The sequence below is a fragment of the Salarias fasciatus genome, chromosome 5 (assembly GCF_902148845.1).
Source record: "Salarias fasciatus chromosome 5, fSalaFa1.1, whole genome shotgun sequence".
NCBI lineage: Eukaryota > Metazoa > Chordata > Actinopteri > Blenniiformes > Blenniidae > Salarias > Salarias fasciatus.
In genome coordinates, this window is record NC_043749.1 from 7,814,510 (window position 1) to 7,833,060 (window position 18,551).

Sequence of the window (18,551 nt, forward strand, 5' to 3'; positions counted from 1 at the left end):
TCGCTCACGACTAAAGCACAACTTATTTAACATCCAGCAAATCCAGCAAAAACTACATTTCTGAGACATCACGAACAATGTGGACCCTGGGTGTGTTTTAGCGCGATCCGCTCTTCCTGGAATTTGAATTCTTCAATTTCTCAAGATGAAGTCTAATTAGAAAAGTTTTTCACTTTCAAAGACTTTGATATGTCAGATTTACTTCTGCTCCAAAAGATGAAAACCACCCATAAACTCATTAAATAATTCATATTTTAGAGAAGCTTCAAGATATTTGTCAGAGGTTCCTTTTATAGGGTTTAACCAGATGTTGGGCTGCAAATGTTTTTTTTTTTGTTTTTTTTTTTTTGTCCCTCATTTTTTTTATTTGGAGAACTTACTACACTCCTTACAACACAAAACCTTTCCTGACATCTTTGTTTGTTTGCAGTGGCACTGACGACAACAGCCAAAACACACAGACATCCGAAATCTCTCTGCGATTATATGGCGGAGCGTTTAAAGACCAACAGAGGTCCCACCAAATGTTCATGTAAACTCAGGTTCTTTGACATTTTGACTCAAATCAATTAGTAATCCACTCAAAATGTCACTCACACTTCCCTTTAAAAGCCTAAATAATTTGCACTATTGAGTCTTTCGTTTCAATACGGTGTATTTGATCAGATATTGGCTTTTTTTTTAACCCTTTACTGGACTCTCAATGCCTCAATACTTTTACAAACAGATGCTGCCTTCAATCTCTCTTCAATATCTATCAACACACACACTGGGAATATGCAGAAAATACATGAGTAACAGATGCAATAAAAATTAAACTTGAAAGCATATATCATACTTCAACAGAAAGAAATAAGTGCCATGTCAAAGCAAAAGACAGAACTGTGAAAGTGTTCGTATCAATATGAGGTGCGTAAAATGATAGGCCCCTTCACCCTCAATGAACCTCCATTAGCAGCTGCTTTCTCAGTGTTGTTAACCTTTACTTAAATTCTTGTAGCCATCTTCAGCTCACAGTTGTTAATGTGTGAGAACGGTAGAGAGATCTGAAATGTCCTCAGTACAGTCTGAGGCAGACTTTGGAAACTCGGGCAGCACCGACCTCAGATAGAAACATTTCCTCTCATCGTGTGAGTTGAATATTTGCAAAAGGATCACTGCAATATATTCTGTCTTTGTGAAAGGAAGCTCAGTGATAGTTTGAACCCAGACTTCTTCAGACTGGTGTTCCACATAAGTACAATTATAAGCGATATATGTTATCACAAGCGTGCATGAATCTACTCACCTTCCCAGCACTTTGATGATTAGAGAGACAGATACTGCTCCGAGAAGGCCTCCAACAGCGAATATGGAGACTGTAATAGACCAGAGCAGCGTCACCGTCTCTGCTGAAATGGGCTCCCCGTATCTTTCAATCCAGGTCTCATTGTAGAAAGCTTTAATGTACTGCAACACAAGACAAAGAAGCATCTGTAAAGTGTCGAATCATCCGATAAAGGAAAAGGAAATCGAATTATAACAAAGTCGAGTCAAATGTATTTGAGGCCATTCAAAAACAACAGGAACTGTGAAACGTGCATCCAAAACCTGGCAAATCCCACACATTATATTAAATAGAAATAAAAAAGTAAAAGAAAATTAGATTTATATGTACACACAGTATATAATTTGAAAGCATTTAAGCGAGTATGATAATTGCAGTTTAGTTTTATTTATAGTTCATCTGGAGAGCAGATAAAGTAGTAATGGAAGTAATGAGGATTAAAATATACAGGAAATATGATAGACGATGAGTTGTTGCTTAGTAACTCACTGCTTCGTTTTCTTGATATTATTGTGGTTTAGCATAGCATGCAGCACCATCAAGCAGTTTGAAATCCTCTTCTCTCCTGTTTGACTTGTAGGAGGTAAGATGAGCAGGTGTGTCATTATTTGTGTTTACTTAAACAGTGCTTTTCTGAACAGAGCAGGGAAAGCCACTTTTTTGTTGATTACTCCTCTACCATTAATACAACGGAGAAATGTTTGTGACAAATTTGAGGCTTAACGTTCGACTCATTCCTTGGATATTTGAAGCATATAATGTAAAGTAAAGATATAGCCAACATGTAGCCCCATTTTGTGAAGTCAGCTTAATTGTCAAACATGATACACTGCCTGTCTTCACATGTCTGTAAAAACTCATACTGAAAGCTTTTATATATTATCTGCAGAGCATAAGCTGAGTCGGTAAATCAAGCTTTAAAATGACTTGGAAACCTATCAAAAGTATTCAAGTTTGGATGAAAGTGTCGTCAGCGTGGATGAAAAACATGCAGAACAGGAATTTTCTTGTATGCATTTTTTTTTAATCATTCCTTTGATAGATACAACTCTGGAATGTTATCATCAAACAAACTGAAATGAAAATGATCCCGTGGGATGGCTCCAGCCCCAAAGTCACGTTCACTGTCTGCTCAGGAGCGAAAAGGCTGCGCTGTGCATAACAATTCTGACAGCGGGCGAGGTTTAATAACACTCTTCTCTCTTCTGAAAGGATTATATCACTCTGTGTTTTATCCCAGCAAAGTAAATCAAGCAGGGCCGGGTGGGGGTCACAGAGTACCAGGTACTGATTTCTGCAGGGTTTCTATCAACCTTCCTCACAACATTTAGTGTTAATCAGAAAATTCATGTCAATAATGACTAAACATCTTGATTCATTACTCACTGAAACACACAACAACCTCATGTCTGGAAGGTTTTCACTCCAAACCCCCTAAAACATTTAATCCTTAACTACATTCAGCAGACTATTACTTACTATTGAAATAACCCACTGAAATACTGGGCAAATAATAATTAAATCCAAATGTTTTGCTGAATTCATTTGGCACATGCTAGAAAATTAACATACATGCAATAGCTAGTTTTAAAAGGACTCCTCTTCTTTTCTCATGTTTTTACATCAAGATGTTCAAGTGCATCATGTGCATCTGAGAGTAAGAAATATTTTGCCAGAAGAAAAAGGTGAACGTTTTAACTTTTAGTAAATATGGGAAATGCAGAGTGGAAGGTGTTGTGCATTGTCCTCATTTAAAGAACTCGTCATGAGTCCTGCAGCCACAACATCCTTCTCAGTCTTTGCCACAACTGTACGCTTGCTGTATGAGGGTAATTAACTCACCATGGTCAATTTTCAAATGATTTGGAGAGATAATATTCCAGTCTCTAGTAAATATTTTCCCAGATAAGGCACAGTGGAGGAATTCCCCTCCGTCTTCCTGAACCTTAGTTTGTGTGAGTTGCTTAAAATACATCAACGAAGCCTCAAGAATATCATGTCCCAGCCACAAGCCGGTTCCTGAAACACCTCCTGAGGATGAGAAATATAAATAGGTGAGGGAATTTTTCACCTCTTGAGATCTCTCCTTTCATTAGACTGTACTGCCCTCACTGCGATAATTTCCCTGCTTGCAGCCTTGCACATGTGAGCATGTAAAAATGTTATTTGAAAGTCAGTTAAGGCTGTGCAGATTGCTTTTTGAGAAGGTATTTGCTGAGATAAATTGGTTTTCTGTAGAAAACATGCTGAGTGTTAACCAGTTTATCCTAATTGCTGCATTCCCTTCACCTTCCATTGAGGTGGAATGAAGAGCAATGATTTTCTTCTCCTTCATTCTATGGAAGAGCTAAATTTATCTAACAGTCTGCTGTCTAATCAAGTATAATGTTTGCTAACCGAAGCACTTTACTGGGATTCAGTGGACACACGTTTTTAATGCTCCAGTGCATGAGGACAAGTCCATGTCTAAGCTTTCATGTAAACAGTATTAAAACAACTGTTTTCTTGGTGCACTGTAAATAAATTGGTTGATGAAAAAGCGAGAATAACATCTGGTAACATCAAATCCCTCCCTGCTGTGTTGTTTTCACTGAATTAGACCCCCACGCAGATGGTGTACCTGCTTTCCCCCCCTCATTCTGTCACAGCTGAGGACAGGTTTGAGAGGGAACAGAAATCCCCTGAATGATCGCACCCATTTAGCAGGGAGGGAAAACAGATAGCGAGGGAGGGAGGGGAGCTACTCGACTCTTAATTTTGTGTGAGTTGAGTGAAGACAAGCCGGAGCCTTTAGTGGACTCCCCATGGCGATGGAGAAAATGCAGCATTACATTAATAATGAGATTGTGTTCCTAGTGGGAAGAAGCTATGTATAGAAGTAAACAGTGGGAAAATGGCGAGAAACGTGTGTGAGTCACTGGGAGGTGGGAAATGTCCCATTTCCCAGTCAGAACTCGGCAAACATGGGAGCGTCCCACTTTGGAAGTAGGAGGTTTCGATGTAGAAGGTCTGACGCCACTCAGCATGGCAGCACAAATGAACCACTTTCATTTAGTTTATTGTTACATTCACAGACATAAATTGCAACATTCTGTCTTGCCGCCTCAGTGAAACACACTCGAGAGTTTCTCTCAAGCATTACAGCAAAAGAAAACAAAGACATGCAGGAAATAGGCATCATGTAATGTGAAAATAAATTGCAAACAAATCAATACTTTTGGGGCTTCGTGTCATTCCCCTCTTGATAATTGTGATGACAAGTTTGCTTCTCCTCTGACCTGCTGTGCTGCTTGTTTTGAACGGTGGCGAACGCTGTCGGTGGCTTAATAATAGTCATGTATTGATGGAATTATAATCAGATAGAAAAGTTAGGAGACAAAAATTGTGGGTTTCTTCCTGAAAACAGAAAAGAACTATTTAAATTGTCTGAAGCGAGGAGTGAGGTTCAACCCTCAAGATACAACGTTGTTTCAGGGTCAAATAAAGCCTGTAAGCTGAGCATGTACTCAAAAGATATACTGGAGACTAACTGAAAGTCCAGTTTCAGATTGAGTGAAAACTACGCATAAGATGTCCAAAAAAAGAAGTCTCTGCGGTATCTGGGAGGTTGTTTATGTGCGGTGTTTACACAAGGTAAATCTCTTGCGGACCACAACAGCAGGACCTGCAAGACAGAAATGATTGTATTTTTGGGATATTACAGCCCATCATCGACCTCTTTCAGAAACAGTGAAAGACAAGGAAGCGTTAAAAAACAAAAATGATCTCTTGGTGGGTTCACTTGGGGGCCGTGGCCGACAGCAAGGACATATTAGCACCGCAGGTCAAGTGATGCATGGGTCTGACCAAAGGTGCTGAATTTTAATGGAGGCCATTCTCCATACACTTGTATTTTTCTCTCCTTTTCGTGACTTCCAACTGTGCAAAAAAGCATATACTCATAAGAAAATGACAATGTATTTCTTTTGTACTATAACTGCTGAAGCCTCAAAGCGTATGAGTCATCTACTGATCTTCAAGATCAGACAATCACCCATTATATGAGGCTGCCCCCGGATTCCCTTTTATACCCCGTTTCCTCAGCTAATTCACCTCATAGCATCTTTGTTTTTCAACTTATACAGCCAGAATCCAATTAAAAAAGAATCCCACTGTGCTGTGACCACATTCTCTTGAGTGTTTCAACGATACGGCGTTGAAATGCGTTGGGTCACTGTGTGAGAGTTCAGGGCATGAAAGCAGGTAGATGTAGTTTCAAGTTGAAGGCAGCTGCTTTTACTCTACCTTGAAATTGGGAAAGTAGTAAAAAAATGGAAAAGAAAAAAAAAGAGAAGATCTGTTGAAGGTTGCATTATATTTTTCCAGTTAGTTCTGATAATAAATGATTGGCTCCAACAGTGATATATCACAAGGCAACTGATCATTGTTATTTGAATAAGGTAAAAGATGAATGGAAGACTGTACTGAGAACCCAAAAACAAATGAATGCCACAGTGACTCTGAGATTTCACAGAGATGTTGTAATGATACCGTGACTTCAACAGTACGTTTAACCAGCACGACCGTGATAATCCTCTTCAGGCATATAAGCCCCAGCATGCAGCGCAGCATTACAGTTCTGTGCTGCAATGTTGATTTGTAATTAGGCACAGGCAGCAGATGTATGTAGTGTTTGTCTGTCAAGAAACACTAGTCTCTAACACCTGTTCTCAGGTGGTGTATCACAAAAAGAAACAGTAGCTACAGGAAGAAAGAAAAGCAGATAATGCCATATTGCCTTAACAATACTGCCTCTATCAAGCGGCAGAGAAAGTGGAAACAACTGAAGTCATTCAGACATTTACCTGAGCGTCAGCTGGAGATCCAGACACTCCCGCCACTGTCACAGACAGGAACAGTCCTCAGAGCAAATACAATTTCATTATCTTCTACCAGCAGCAATTAAAGTCTACTTTGTGTCTTCTCCAATTCACCAGTACAGGTAGCTGCAAAGCTGAGAGCTGTAATGTTTGAAAATTAATTTAATGACCCATGAAGAATCTAATTACTATGAAATAGACACAAGGTGACAAAATGACCGAAGGAACTGCTGTTTTCTCACTTGAAAGTTTCCACCACTGAACCGGCCTGGTGCACGAAAAGCTATTGAGAAACAGTCACTTCATCCAAACATACATGTATCTGTCTTTACAGAGATTTATCTTGACAGGAGGCCCTGTACCGTGTCTGCGCGGTAAACTCATATTCACTAATTGCATTTGCCTCGCCGACTGCTGAAGCCTAGTATGTAATTAAAAATGTGTAATTAAAACAGAAATGAAAAATAATTAAAGCCCAAAACCTCATTCGTAGAAAAGCAGAACAACAAAAATTCTAATTACATAACATTGAAGGCGGGTGTTTTGTGGCGCCTCCCAGAGGACACATGAGCAATCATGATATTTTCTTTTACTCAAGTATTGGCAGTTGTCTTCTTTGTCATGGTGGTCTCACCTGTACATCCAACAGCTACTGACGGTTAGTTCCTGGTGACTATTTTGTATGTTGACTAAGGGAACATTTAATTTAAGACAAGCTGACAAGCTTAAAAGATGCTCAATGGTTTGATTTGCCATTGAGAATTTTAGACATTATCATTAATGGAGAGTCGTTAAAAGGAATACTCCGAAGATTTTGGACCCACGCCCTATCCCTGTCATTTACAGAGTTAGATAAGCTCATAAATACCTTTGTTCTGTCCGTTCGTCCAGCCGCAGGCTCCCAGCTGTTAGCATCGTAGTTAGCTTAGCTCAACTACCGCAGGTGAAGAGGAGGCAGAGCCAGACTGAGAAAGTGGACAAAATACTCCTTCCAGTGGTCCAGGGGACGGCGTGTTAGCACGTGAAGTAAATCCGAATGGTTATAAAGCATTTTAAAAGACGTGTTATCTTTTCAATCCGTTAAAATAACGTTTTGATCCACACAAACCTGAGCATGCGCAGTGCTCCGCGGAAGGATATACCGGAGCACAGCAGTAGAAGCATAGACTCAGCCGCTGTGCGCCTGGTATATCCTTCCGCAGCGCACTATGCTTGTGCAGGTCTGTGTGTATCAAAACACTATTTTAAGGGATTGAAAAGAAAACACTATCTTTTAAAATGTTTTATAACCATTCGGATTTACTTTGCGTGCTAATACGCCGTCCCCTGGACCGCTGGAAGGAGGATTATGTCCACTTTCTCAGTCTGGCTCTGTCTCCTCGTCAACTGCCGTAGTTGAGCTAAGCTAACTACGATGCTAACAGCTGTTAGCCAGGCACTGGACGAACGGACACAAAAAAGGTATTTATGAGCTTATCTCACTTTGAAAATGATAGGGATAGGGCGTGGGTCCAAAATCTTCGGAGTATTCTTTTAAAGCCTGATATCACATTTTTCGACAACAGTATTAGATATGTGTCAGTGAATTACGATGCTCCCCCCTGACCTGCCACCTTAAAGTGGTGGGAGAGTTTGAGTGCCCGCGTGATCCCAGGAGCTATATTGTCTGAGGCTTTATGCCCCTGGCAGGGTCTCCCATGGCAAACAGGTCTTGGGTGATGGGCCAGACAAAGGGCAGGTCAAAAGCTCCTGTGATGAAGTTACAATCAAGGTCTGTGACTTCGCCCGGCATGGCGCAGCCGGGGATCCACCCTGGAGCCAGGCCTGGGGTTGGGGTTCGCAAGCGAGCGCCTGGTGGCTGGGCCTTTGCCCACGGGGCCCGGCCGGGCTCAGCCCGAAGGGGCGACGTGGGCTAGCCCTTTGGTGGACCCACCACCCGCCGATGGAACCATAGGGGCCGGATGCAATGTGGATTGGGGCAGCCGACTGCAGGGTGCCCAGCGACCCGATCCTCAGACACAGAGACTAGCTCTAGGGACATGGAATGTCACTTCGTTGGGGGGGGGGGAAGGAGCCGAGCTTGTGAGGGAGGTCGAGAGGTACCGGCTAGATATAGTCGGGCTCACCTCCACACACAGCCGGGGCTCTGGAACCCAATCTCTCAAAAAGGGCTGGACTCTCCACTTCTCTGGCGTTGCCCGCGGTGAGAGGCGGCGGGCTGGTGTGGGTTTGCTTATAGCCCCACAGCTCAGCCGCCATGTGTTGGAGTTTACCCCAGTGAACGAGAGGGTCGCATCTCTGCAACTTTGGGTTGGGGACAGGTGCCTCACTGTTGTCTCGGCTTACGGGCCGAACAGCAGTGCAGAGTACCCGGCCTTCTTGGGAGTCCCTGGGAGGGGTGCTGGACAGTGCTCCAACTGGGGACTCCATTGCTCTGCTGGGGGACTTCAACGCTCATAGGGGCAGCGACAGTGAGACCTGGAGGGGGGTGATTGGGACGCACGGCCTTCCTGATATGAACCCGAGTGGTGTTCTGTTATTGGACTTCCGTGCTAGCCACAGTTTGTCCATAACAAACACCATGTTCGAGCACAGGGGTGTCCATAAGTGCAATTGGCACCAGGACCTCCTAAGTCAGAGGTCGATGATCGACTTTGTTGTCGTGTCATCTGACCTCCGGCTGCGTGTTTTGGACACTCGGGTGAAGAGAGGAGCAGAGCTGTCGATCGATCACCACCTGGTGTTGAGTTGGATTCGCTGGCGGAGGAGGAAACCGGACAGACTTGGCAGACCCAAACGTATTGTGAGGGTCTGCTGGGAACGTCTGGCGGAACCCTCTGTCAGCATGGTTTTCAACTCCCACCTCCAGGAGAGCTTCTCTCATATACCGAAGGAGGCTGGGGACATTGAGTCCGAGTGGACCATGTTCTCCACCTCCATTCTCAAAGCAGCTGCTCGGAGCTGTGGTCGTAAGGTCTTCAGTGCCTGTCGTGGCAGCAACCCCCGAACCCGGTGGTGGACACCGGAAGTAAGGGCTGCCGTCAAGCTGAAGAAGGAGTCCTATCGAGCCTTGTTATCTTGTGGGACTCCAGAAGTAGCTGACAGGTACCGGCAGGCCAAGTGAACTTCAGCCTGAGTGGTTGTAGAGGCAAAAACTCGGGTCTGGGAGGAGTTCGGGGAGGCCATGGAGGACTACTGGTCAGCCTCGAAGAAATTCTGGCAAACCATCCGGTGCCTCAGGAGGGAAAAGTAGATCTCCACTAACACTGTTTATAGTGGAGGTGGGGAGCTGCTGACCTCAACTGGGGATATTGTTGGACGGTGGAAGGAATACTTCGAGGACCTCCTCAATCCCACTGCCACGTCTTACGTGGAGGAAGCAGAGGCTGAGGTCTCAGAGGTGGACTCGTCCATCATCCAAGCTGAAGGTGGTTGGTAAGCTCCTCGGTGGCAAGGCACCGGGGGTGGATGAGATTCGCCCCGAGTACCTTAAGTCTCTGGATGCGCAGGGACTGTCTTGGTTGACACGTCTCTGCAACATCGCGTGGCGGTCGGGGACAGTGCCTCTGGATTGGCAGACTGGGGTGGTGGCTGCCCTTTTTAAAAAGGGGGACCGGAGGGTGTGCTCCAACAATAGGGGGATCACACTCCTCAGCCTCCCTGGGACAGTCTATTCCAGGGTACTGGGGAGGAGGATTTGACTGATAGTCGAACCTCGGATTCAGGAACAGTGCGGTTTTCGTCCTGGTCACGGAACAGTGGACCAGCTCTATGCCCTCCATAGGATGCTAGAGGGTTGATGGGAGTTCGTCCAACCAGTGCACATGTGCTTTGTGGACTTGGAGAAGGCGTTCGACCGCTTCCCTTGTGGTGTCTTGTGGGGAGTGCTTCGGGAATATGGAATCCGGGGCCACTTATTATTGGCCGTCCGGTCTCTGTATGACCGGAGTAGGAGTCTGGTCTGCATTGCTGGCAGTAAGTCAGACCAGTTCCCAGAGCATGTTGGACTTTGGCAGGGCTGCCCTTTGTCACCGGTTCTGTTCATCGGAGGGGGTCCGGTTCGGGGACCACAGGATTTCATCTCTGCTTTTTGCAGATGATGTTGTCCTGTTGGCTTTATCGAACCCGGACCTACAGCATGCACTGCGGCAGTTTTCAGCCGAGTGTGAAGCAACAGGGATGAGGATCAGTAGCTCCAAATCCGAGGCCATGGTCCTCGACCGGAAGAGGGTGGTCTGCCCTCTCCAGGTTGGTGGAGAGAATTTGGCCCAAGTGGAGGAGTTCAAGTAGCTCGGGGTCTTGTTCTCGAGTGGGGGACGGATGGAACGTGAGATTGACAGGTGGATCGGTGCAGCGTCTGCAGTGATGCAGTCGTTGTATCGGTCCGTTGTGGTGAAGAAGGCGCTGAGCCGAAAGGCAAAGTTCTCGATTTACCAGTCAATCTACGTTCCCACCCTCATCTATGGTCATGAACTTTGGGTCATGACCAAAAGGACAAGATCCCGGATACAAGCGGCTGAAAAGAGCTTCCTCCGTAGGGTGGCTGGGCGCTCCCTTAGAGATAGGGTGAGGAGCTGAGTCACCAGGGAGGAGTTCGGAGTAGAGCCGCTACTCCTCCACATCAAGAGGGGCCAGCTGAGGTGGCTAGGGCATCTCTTCAGGATGCCTTCTGGACGCCTCCCTGGGGAGGTGTTCCGGGCACGTCCCACCGGAAGGAGACCCCGGGGAAGACCTAGGATGATGTCTCTCGGCTGGCCTGAGAACGCTTTGGGATCCTCCCGGAAGAGCTGGAGGAAGTGTCTGGGGACAGGGAAGTCTGTGCATCGCTGCTTAGACTGCTGCTCCCACGACCCGGCCCCGGATAAGCGGTGGAAAATGAATGGATGGATGGATGAATTACAATGCTCTTTATCTCTATGCAGTTCTCTGAAGGTAAGTATTATTCAAGCTCAACGTAAACCATTAAGTTCCCCAAGCCGTGACCTTTACATAAGGTAAATTGATTAATATCTTGTGAGTTTTTATGTCAGAATGAGCTGCATTACCTTTTTAAATCTGCAAGTAAACAATGAACGTGAGCAGCACCACTGGCAGCAGAGGTCATTGCAGATTCTCACATGGCGTAACACAAAGGAACTCCACAGCTGGACTCACCACAGCAGGCGCGTTGACCACGGAGAGGTTGTAGCCGTAAAGGAAGGACGAGCCCAGGGCCCCAAAGAAGGCAGCGCTCAACAGGCAGGCTGTGACTGGTTGCTAATGACACAGAGCAAAGGAAAGAACATTTTACCCATAAAACAGGCAGTAACAGATATGCAAAAGAAGTACATTACTGACAATTATTTAAAAATTCATGCTATTTCCAGGACATGAAAGTGCTTCTAAATCAAAAAGCTGCTGGGAAAAGGAAATAAATCACAACAAAACTGAAAGTGTGAGGACCTCCAGGCAGTCAGTTCAACACTGTAGGTCACACAAAAGGCATAAAGGACATATTGCAGAGAGTCGTGCCATTGGAAGGGTTAAAATCATAAAGTTTCTCATCGGGTCACACAAGAGGAAAGGCCACTTTGTCATTTAATTGAAATCCTTTTTCCCATGAGAGGATGAGCGTGTCTTGCGGATTTTATGACACGACTTCGTTACTGCGCACCCTGTGTGCCGAGCTGACATTTAAACTAGAGGATGGTGCAGGGTATTAATTGAATAAGATACACATCGAGGAGCACAAATGTGTTATTTTCACCCAAGATTTAAATGCTGCTCACGAAGAGGTTGAACCAACAAATGAATAGCGGAGGGAGGATAGTGTTGTCGGGTTATGTTCTACTGTTATCATTCTCTTTGGCTCATGAATATCACCAGGATATTATAGACTGTAATTAATATTCAGCCTACTTTGGTTGTGACAGAAAATAAAATCATTTACTTCCTCCATCAAAATAAAAAAAAAAAGAAAAATGTTCAGTTTTTACAGGTGTGTCATAGCTGATATTTTCTGCTCCTCAGTCCCTTGCTGCGACATTTACAGCATTTCCCTTGCAATGTACAGGATTTATTCATGCCAAAGAGTTTTTCACTTCAAAATCTCAAGATCCGCCGTCGCTGGGTACTCGGCTTACAACGCTCTCCAGAGCAATGCCAGCATGCTTCACTGTGCTTCAGAGTAATGGAGTGTCCCACGGTGCCAACATGATGCCCACAGTTCAGCTGCACTTACACTCCATTTATTCAGGTCCTCAAGAAAGTCGGGTAGCAACACATGGTTACCAAAACATTAACACAACCACATGTTATATCCACCACACCTCCAGCCATAAACCACAAATTAAGTTTAATTATGAATATGAAATGTAATTTAACTCAACTTTATTTATGGAGCAGGGCGAGAGTAATCAGAGACTTCAAAACAAATGAAAGAACCTTAAAATGAACTTCAAAATACACGGGCAGCCAGTGGAGGGAGACCAGGATGGGAGTTATGTCTTTCCTTTCACGTGCTCCAGTTAGTAGTCGTGCAGCAGCGTTTTGGACCAACTGGAGACGTGTGAGGGTGAACGGTCCGACTCTAACATAAGTGTGTTACAGGACTCCAGCCAAGATGTAATAAAAGCATGGATTACTGTTTCAAAGTGCAAGACTTCACCTTCAGGATTACTATTGCAACAACACATCATCAGTAGGGTAAAGCTAACCTGTCTCACGATGGTCTAATCCCAGCTCACGTTTCCAATTAGGGGGTGAACAATCCAACGCTTGGTGAATTCTGCTTCACAATGACAGGAAGAGCCGACATCGAAGGATCAAAAAGTGACGTCGCTATGAACGCTTGGCCGCCACAAGCCAGTTATCCCTGTGCAGTGCAAGACTTCACCTTCATCAGCTTTCTAAGGCGGAAGAATATGGACATGGTCACAGGGAGTATATGTGAATCACATTAACAATGCAATTTGTTTTATTTTTTTCATTCCATTATTATCTCTCTCTCTCTCTCTATATATATATATATATATATATATATATATTTTTTTTTTTTTTATTTTTAATATAAACAATTGTTTGCTATTTTATATTGTTTAATCCAGTGGGTTTCATCTAAAGTTTTTAACTTTTATTCTTTTTTGGGAATTATTTTCCTGATGCCTATTCTGGACTTTCAATGAAAACCCATCTAATATAAAAAGAAGCCTTAATTTTGCATCAACCCGCCAACAGAATATTGTTTTTCGAGCCAAACATGTTAAAAAAACAAACCCAATTGGGTGGAAACCCGTTCAATCTGGCAAGCCTGAGTGCGCCTCCAGTAATGTTCCAAAAGGCCACTTCTTATTAAGCCTCAAATCAGCACACACACACACACGCACACGCGCACACACGCACACGCGCACACGCACACACGCACACACACAAAATAATGTTATATTTAGGGAGAGAGCTCTTACTCTAGCTAAACCAGAACATTACAGCCTCGGCCGAAACAACAGCTTTCCTATAATTCCAATCTCTACATTTGCTAATGGAACCTATGAAAAAAAATAGGTGAAATGAACTGTATAACAAAGCAGGTGAGATGGTTTGGCTTTCCTCTGATTTGGTGCCATCACAGGAGTGAGAAAAATGACTGACAACAGACTCGAGTCCTGGCAAAAGGAAATGTGGTGATGAGACATTTCTTCAAGCCCCTACTGAGCTCTAATCATCTTGACACCTCCGTGCTTTCAGGGTTTTCCATTTGCTGCTGGGTACTTTATCAGAACCTGCGCTCTCGAATGCCAAGCAAACTGATTGGAGCTAAACACGTGGAATCTAAAAACTGCAGAACACTTGATTGGCTGTGGAGTGGCGGCACACAACACTTCACAGTGACTCCTTCAGGCACAGCGTCTGAGTGTTTCAAACACTGACAGTGACAGAGCAACGCAGTCGCGGCTAAAGCAAATTGTCATGATCAACATCCACGCAGCAGGATGAGAATGGCCTTCTCCGAGTCTTGGCACCTGTAGCAGGAGCTAACGCTATCATTCTACTGATACGCGGATCAGTTAGATATATAGAAATAAAAATATGTATACAAAACTGAACAACAAAGATGTGTTCTCCCTCAGTCACTCCAGTTATGTCTCAATATTGTTAACATTTTTCAATTTTACCAACAAAAAAAAAAAAAAAACCCATCTGAAGACACTAGTTTGTATCTTGGCTTTTGGATCACATTGATCAAATTGGCACTATAGTAAAGTCCACCTCTTTTACAGTGTAGTCGTTGGCAAACATAGAGCTTAGACAAGAGCAACACTTTCAAAGAGTAATTAAACATTTACAGGATCATGTTTTGGCTGAATCACTGTAATGCACCGTTCGTCTCTGCAACTCTTATCTTACAAGTCACTTGTTAATTAAAAATGTGGCTACTCGTCTCTTAACCAAATGGTAAAAGGGAGCATCTCCTTTCAGTGGCTGCCTGTGAATTTTGGCATTCACTTTAAGATTCTATTTGTTTTTCAACTACCGTGTCTTACCATTCTGAAGAGATTCATCCCTACACTCCTGCTCAGTGTCTCAGGTCAGCTGATCAGTTGCTCCTGGAAGTATTCTGTTTTCAGAGGAAGCTCAGGGAGAGAGAGCTTGGTCTTTTACTGCTCAAAAATCGTAGATTTCGTAGAAATCGTAGTAAGTCGGCACAGAAGACCGACTGCTTCATTGCTTGGTTTTAAAACTGTGTCTGTGACCCATTTGGCTTCCAACCCAGCATGTGACTTTGCTCATTTTTATTGCTTTATGATTTTTGTAGCCTTTTACTGCTAATGTGTTTGGCTTCATGTACAGCACTTGGTTTCGGTTCTCCGTTTAAAGATTATTCATGTGCAGCTCTTTGAATTTAATTGTGGGTAGTAAACACAATCTAAACCATACGGGCTGATTGCATGGGTTCAGCTTCTATATGCAAAAAGAACACATAATATATTAGTTAAGATGTGAAGATGGTGACTATACAGGACTAGGTGGTCTGATGAGAATTATAGGAACGATCCGACTCTTCTGTGCTTTAGGCTCATCCTGAGGTTGCTGCAGTGTTGGATGTAGGGGGCATTAACGTTTACGATGCTATGTGAAGAATAACAAAATCTATGCTATAGTGGAGTTCAACGTCATTGGCTGGGGAAAGAAGTTCAAGGAATTGCTTTTTCAATCTAATGCATTTCAGAAGCTGAATAAATTGAAGTAAATGTAAGTTTTATACACAGTAGGGATGCACACCATTTTTATTATTATTATTATATATTGATTGTCTGTTAAATCAAGCACTTTCCTAACTCCAACACTAGAAGCACTTTATTGAGCTGATGGACTGACAGCGTGTGTGTGCACCTTGTTCCTGCAGGCTGAGTGTACAGTGGAACCGTGTGGGGCATATGAAAGCAGAATCAGAGAAAAAAGAGAACTAATCGCTCATATTGTTTGGATTCAGAGCAAGTCAGGTTAAAGCATTTATAATATGCAATGCAATATAGAGTGGAGTCAACACAACCAGTTTAATCGATAACAATTACCTCAGTTTTCTCTAAAAAGTTCTGAGAGATCCACTCATTAATTTCTGCATTACCTCAGCAGGGACAAGGGACTATGGTCATGGACTAAAACTGATGGTAACACTTTACTTGAAGCCCCCCTGCATAACACATTATAAGTACATTCATAAAGCATTATAATGCCATTATAACATGTGTAGCTGTAGTTATAAACATTCATAGATGATCACAATGCCAGGACCAAACCCTAACCCTAACCCTAACCTTAATCCTATGCTGTATACTGCTGTATAGTGAGTTATAAAGCATTGTGATCATGTATTAGTGTTTATAACTACTTATAATGTGTTATAAAGAGGGGCTTCAAGTAAAGTGTTACCAAACTGATATATAGAGATGTCATCGGCATAAATATGACAGGAGATGCTGGAATGTTCCATGATGTGAGCAAGAGAGAGCATGCAGATATTAAATAAAAGAGGTCTTAGGATGGAGCCTTGAGGAACCCCACAAGTGAATTGATTCTTAATTACCTATCAACACAGAATGGTCACGATCTTACAAGTAAGATTTAAACCAACTTAATGCAGTGCCAGAGATTCCCAACCACTTTTCAAGTGTGTCCAGCAGTATGCTGTGGTCAACTCCGTTAAAAGCAGCACTAATATCCAGTAATACTAAAAGAGTCTGGATGTCAGCGCTCACGTAGAGCAACACTCTGATTTGATCTAAATCCAGACTGAAAAACACTGGGCTATTTGTTTTGTGATACAGAAGCATGACGTTAACCCTAACCCTTATCTACGAAAGGCAGGTTTGATATTAATATTACCATTAATCACTGATGTATTCAGATTACTGTTTGAAAAGTGCTGTGCTTAGAGCTTTTGGAAAAGTGTCTGTCTGAAGAGAGCTGTTAGCTATCTGCAGTACATCTGGAGCTCAACAGTGAAGAAAAACATCTTTACAAAGGTTTGAGTGCAGTGTGTGTGCTGATAATGTCAGCTGCACAGTCCAAAGCAACATTTCTCAACTGCTCTGACTTCAGGACCCAGCATCACCCCTGAGTGACAAGCCGTGTCCCAAACCTACCGACATTCTCAACTTCTCAGATTTAACTTTTCACTGATGACCTTCTCAGTAGGTCAGTGAAGCAACTCTCACTTCAATATTTGATATAACTCTGACTTTGGATGAATTAATAGAGAACTGGCTGAGTCTCAGTGTTATCTGTATTATTTGGAGTGAAATGGGAGGCAACATCATGCATGCTGCAGTTCAGGAGGGATCAGTCCGTCTGTCCACAACACTTAACAAAGCATTACCGTTTTTGGCGATAATCTTAGAGAAGGATTGTCTGGTTCTTTTCTGTTCTCTATAATTAATTCATACAGTCTCTTTATAGATGTTAGAATACATGTGGCGCTTAGTTAAGAATGCAGTAGAAATTCAGTAAAAATATCAGACATTAAGCTCATAATTTATCAGTGTGAATTTGTGATTAAAGAAACATTTTTCACATAATGAATGAATGAAAAAAAGGTAACACTTTACTTGAAGCCCCTCTTTATAACATATTATAAGTAGTTATAAACACTAATACATGATCACAATGCTTTATAACTCACTATACAGCAGTATACAGCATAGGATTAAGGTTAGGGTTAGGGTTAGGGTTTGGTCCTGGCATTGTGATCATCTATGAATGTTTATAACTACAGCTACACATGTTATAATGGCATTATAATGCTTTATGAATGTACTTATAATGTGTTATGCAGGGGGGCTTCAAGTAAAGTGTTACCGAAAAAAATGTTTAGCTCCAGAAAACATGATTGCTATGAAATCATGGAGCATGAATATGTATGCCACATATACTAATTAAGGCTGTCAGATCATGATTAATTAATGTAGGACTAAGATGTTTTTTTTAGAATTAAGATTAATTAGAGAATTAGGGTTATGGCTTTTTTTCGATTTGAAAACTGCATTTGACATAAACATCAGATTAAGTTGGTCTACATGACACTTTATTTTGAAAGAAAATCCAAAACGGTTAAAAGGAAATTCTGCCTTTGTGGTCATTTAAAGGTGCATTAATCAACTTTAAAAATACTTATTTCCCACGATAAATATGTTACAAATATTCAATGATGTGTACAATGTGCCCTGACATATTCATTGCAAGTACCTCTAACAGCGCTAAATTGTCACTTGAAAGTTGCAGTGCCGGTCCGGCACCAGCATTTTTTGGGGGAGAATTTGAGATGATGTGACGTAATGCGCACTCCCACTGGCCTGATTTCCTTAGGTTTCGTTTTGTTCGCCGTTACTCCGCCAGATGCTTAGCGAGCAACAACTGAGCAGTATTGAGGATGGAGCTTCCAGAAAGTGAGAAAAGACCGGCTTCTAGCACTGCCACAACTCCAGCACAGACCCCACCAGGCAAAAGAAGCCTAAATTTTACTCGAGCGCAACTTAAAGAGCGAGGAAGGAGTTCCCCTCTTCTGTGCACGTACATGGACGCAAGCCACAGGCACGAGTGTTTCACTGAGCTGCAGTTACGTCCAAGGCCTGCAGGGGGCCGTTGTTTCGCATGAAACGTGCAAACTCCTTAAGGCACCTTTAAGGGATAAGTTCGGTTTAAACAGTTTTCACGTTGTTTATAGAACAGAGTATAACAATATTCTCACCCAGAAGGGTTTTCTGATCTGATAAGTGGTTCAGGAGAAATTTAGATCCAAAGTCGAGCTGCAGACATCCGTATACTGTTAGCCAATGGGGCATGTGTGGCGCCGGCTCCCAAAACGGCTTTAATCGTCCAAAGACTCATTA

At 43.0% G+C, this 18,551-nt stretch overlaps 1 protein-coding gene across 3 annotated transcripts in view; it reads right to left on the minus strand.

Annotated features, from left to right (window-relative positions):
- The window catches only part of slc2a9l2 (solute carrier family 2 member 9, like 2), a 132,821-nt gene that overhangs the window by 103,368 nt on the left and 10,902 nt on the right, over nucleotides 1-18,551 (minus strand). For all 3 annotated transcript variants that reach the window (XM_030092455.1, XM_030092454.1, XM_030092456.1), the window contains 2 exons: nucleotides 11,341-11,442; nucleotides 1,289-1,449 (listed from right to left, as the gene is read on the minus strand). In XM_030092455.1, the coding sequence (XP_029948315.1) occupies nucleotides 1,289-1,449; nucleotides 11,341-11,442 (263 nt within the window). The remainder of the gene's footprint in view (nucleotides 1-1,288; nucleotides 1,450-11,340; nucleotides 11,443-18,551) is intronic.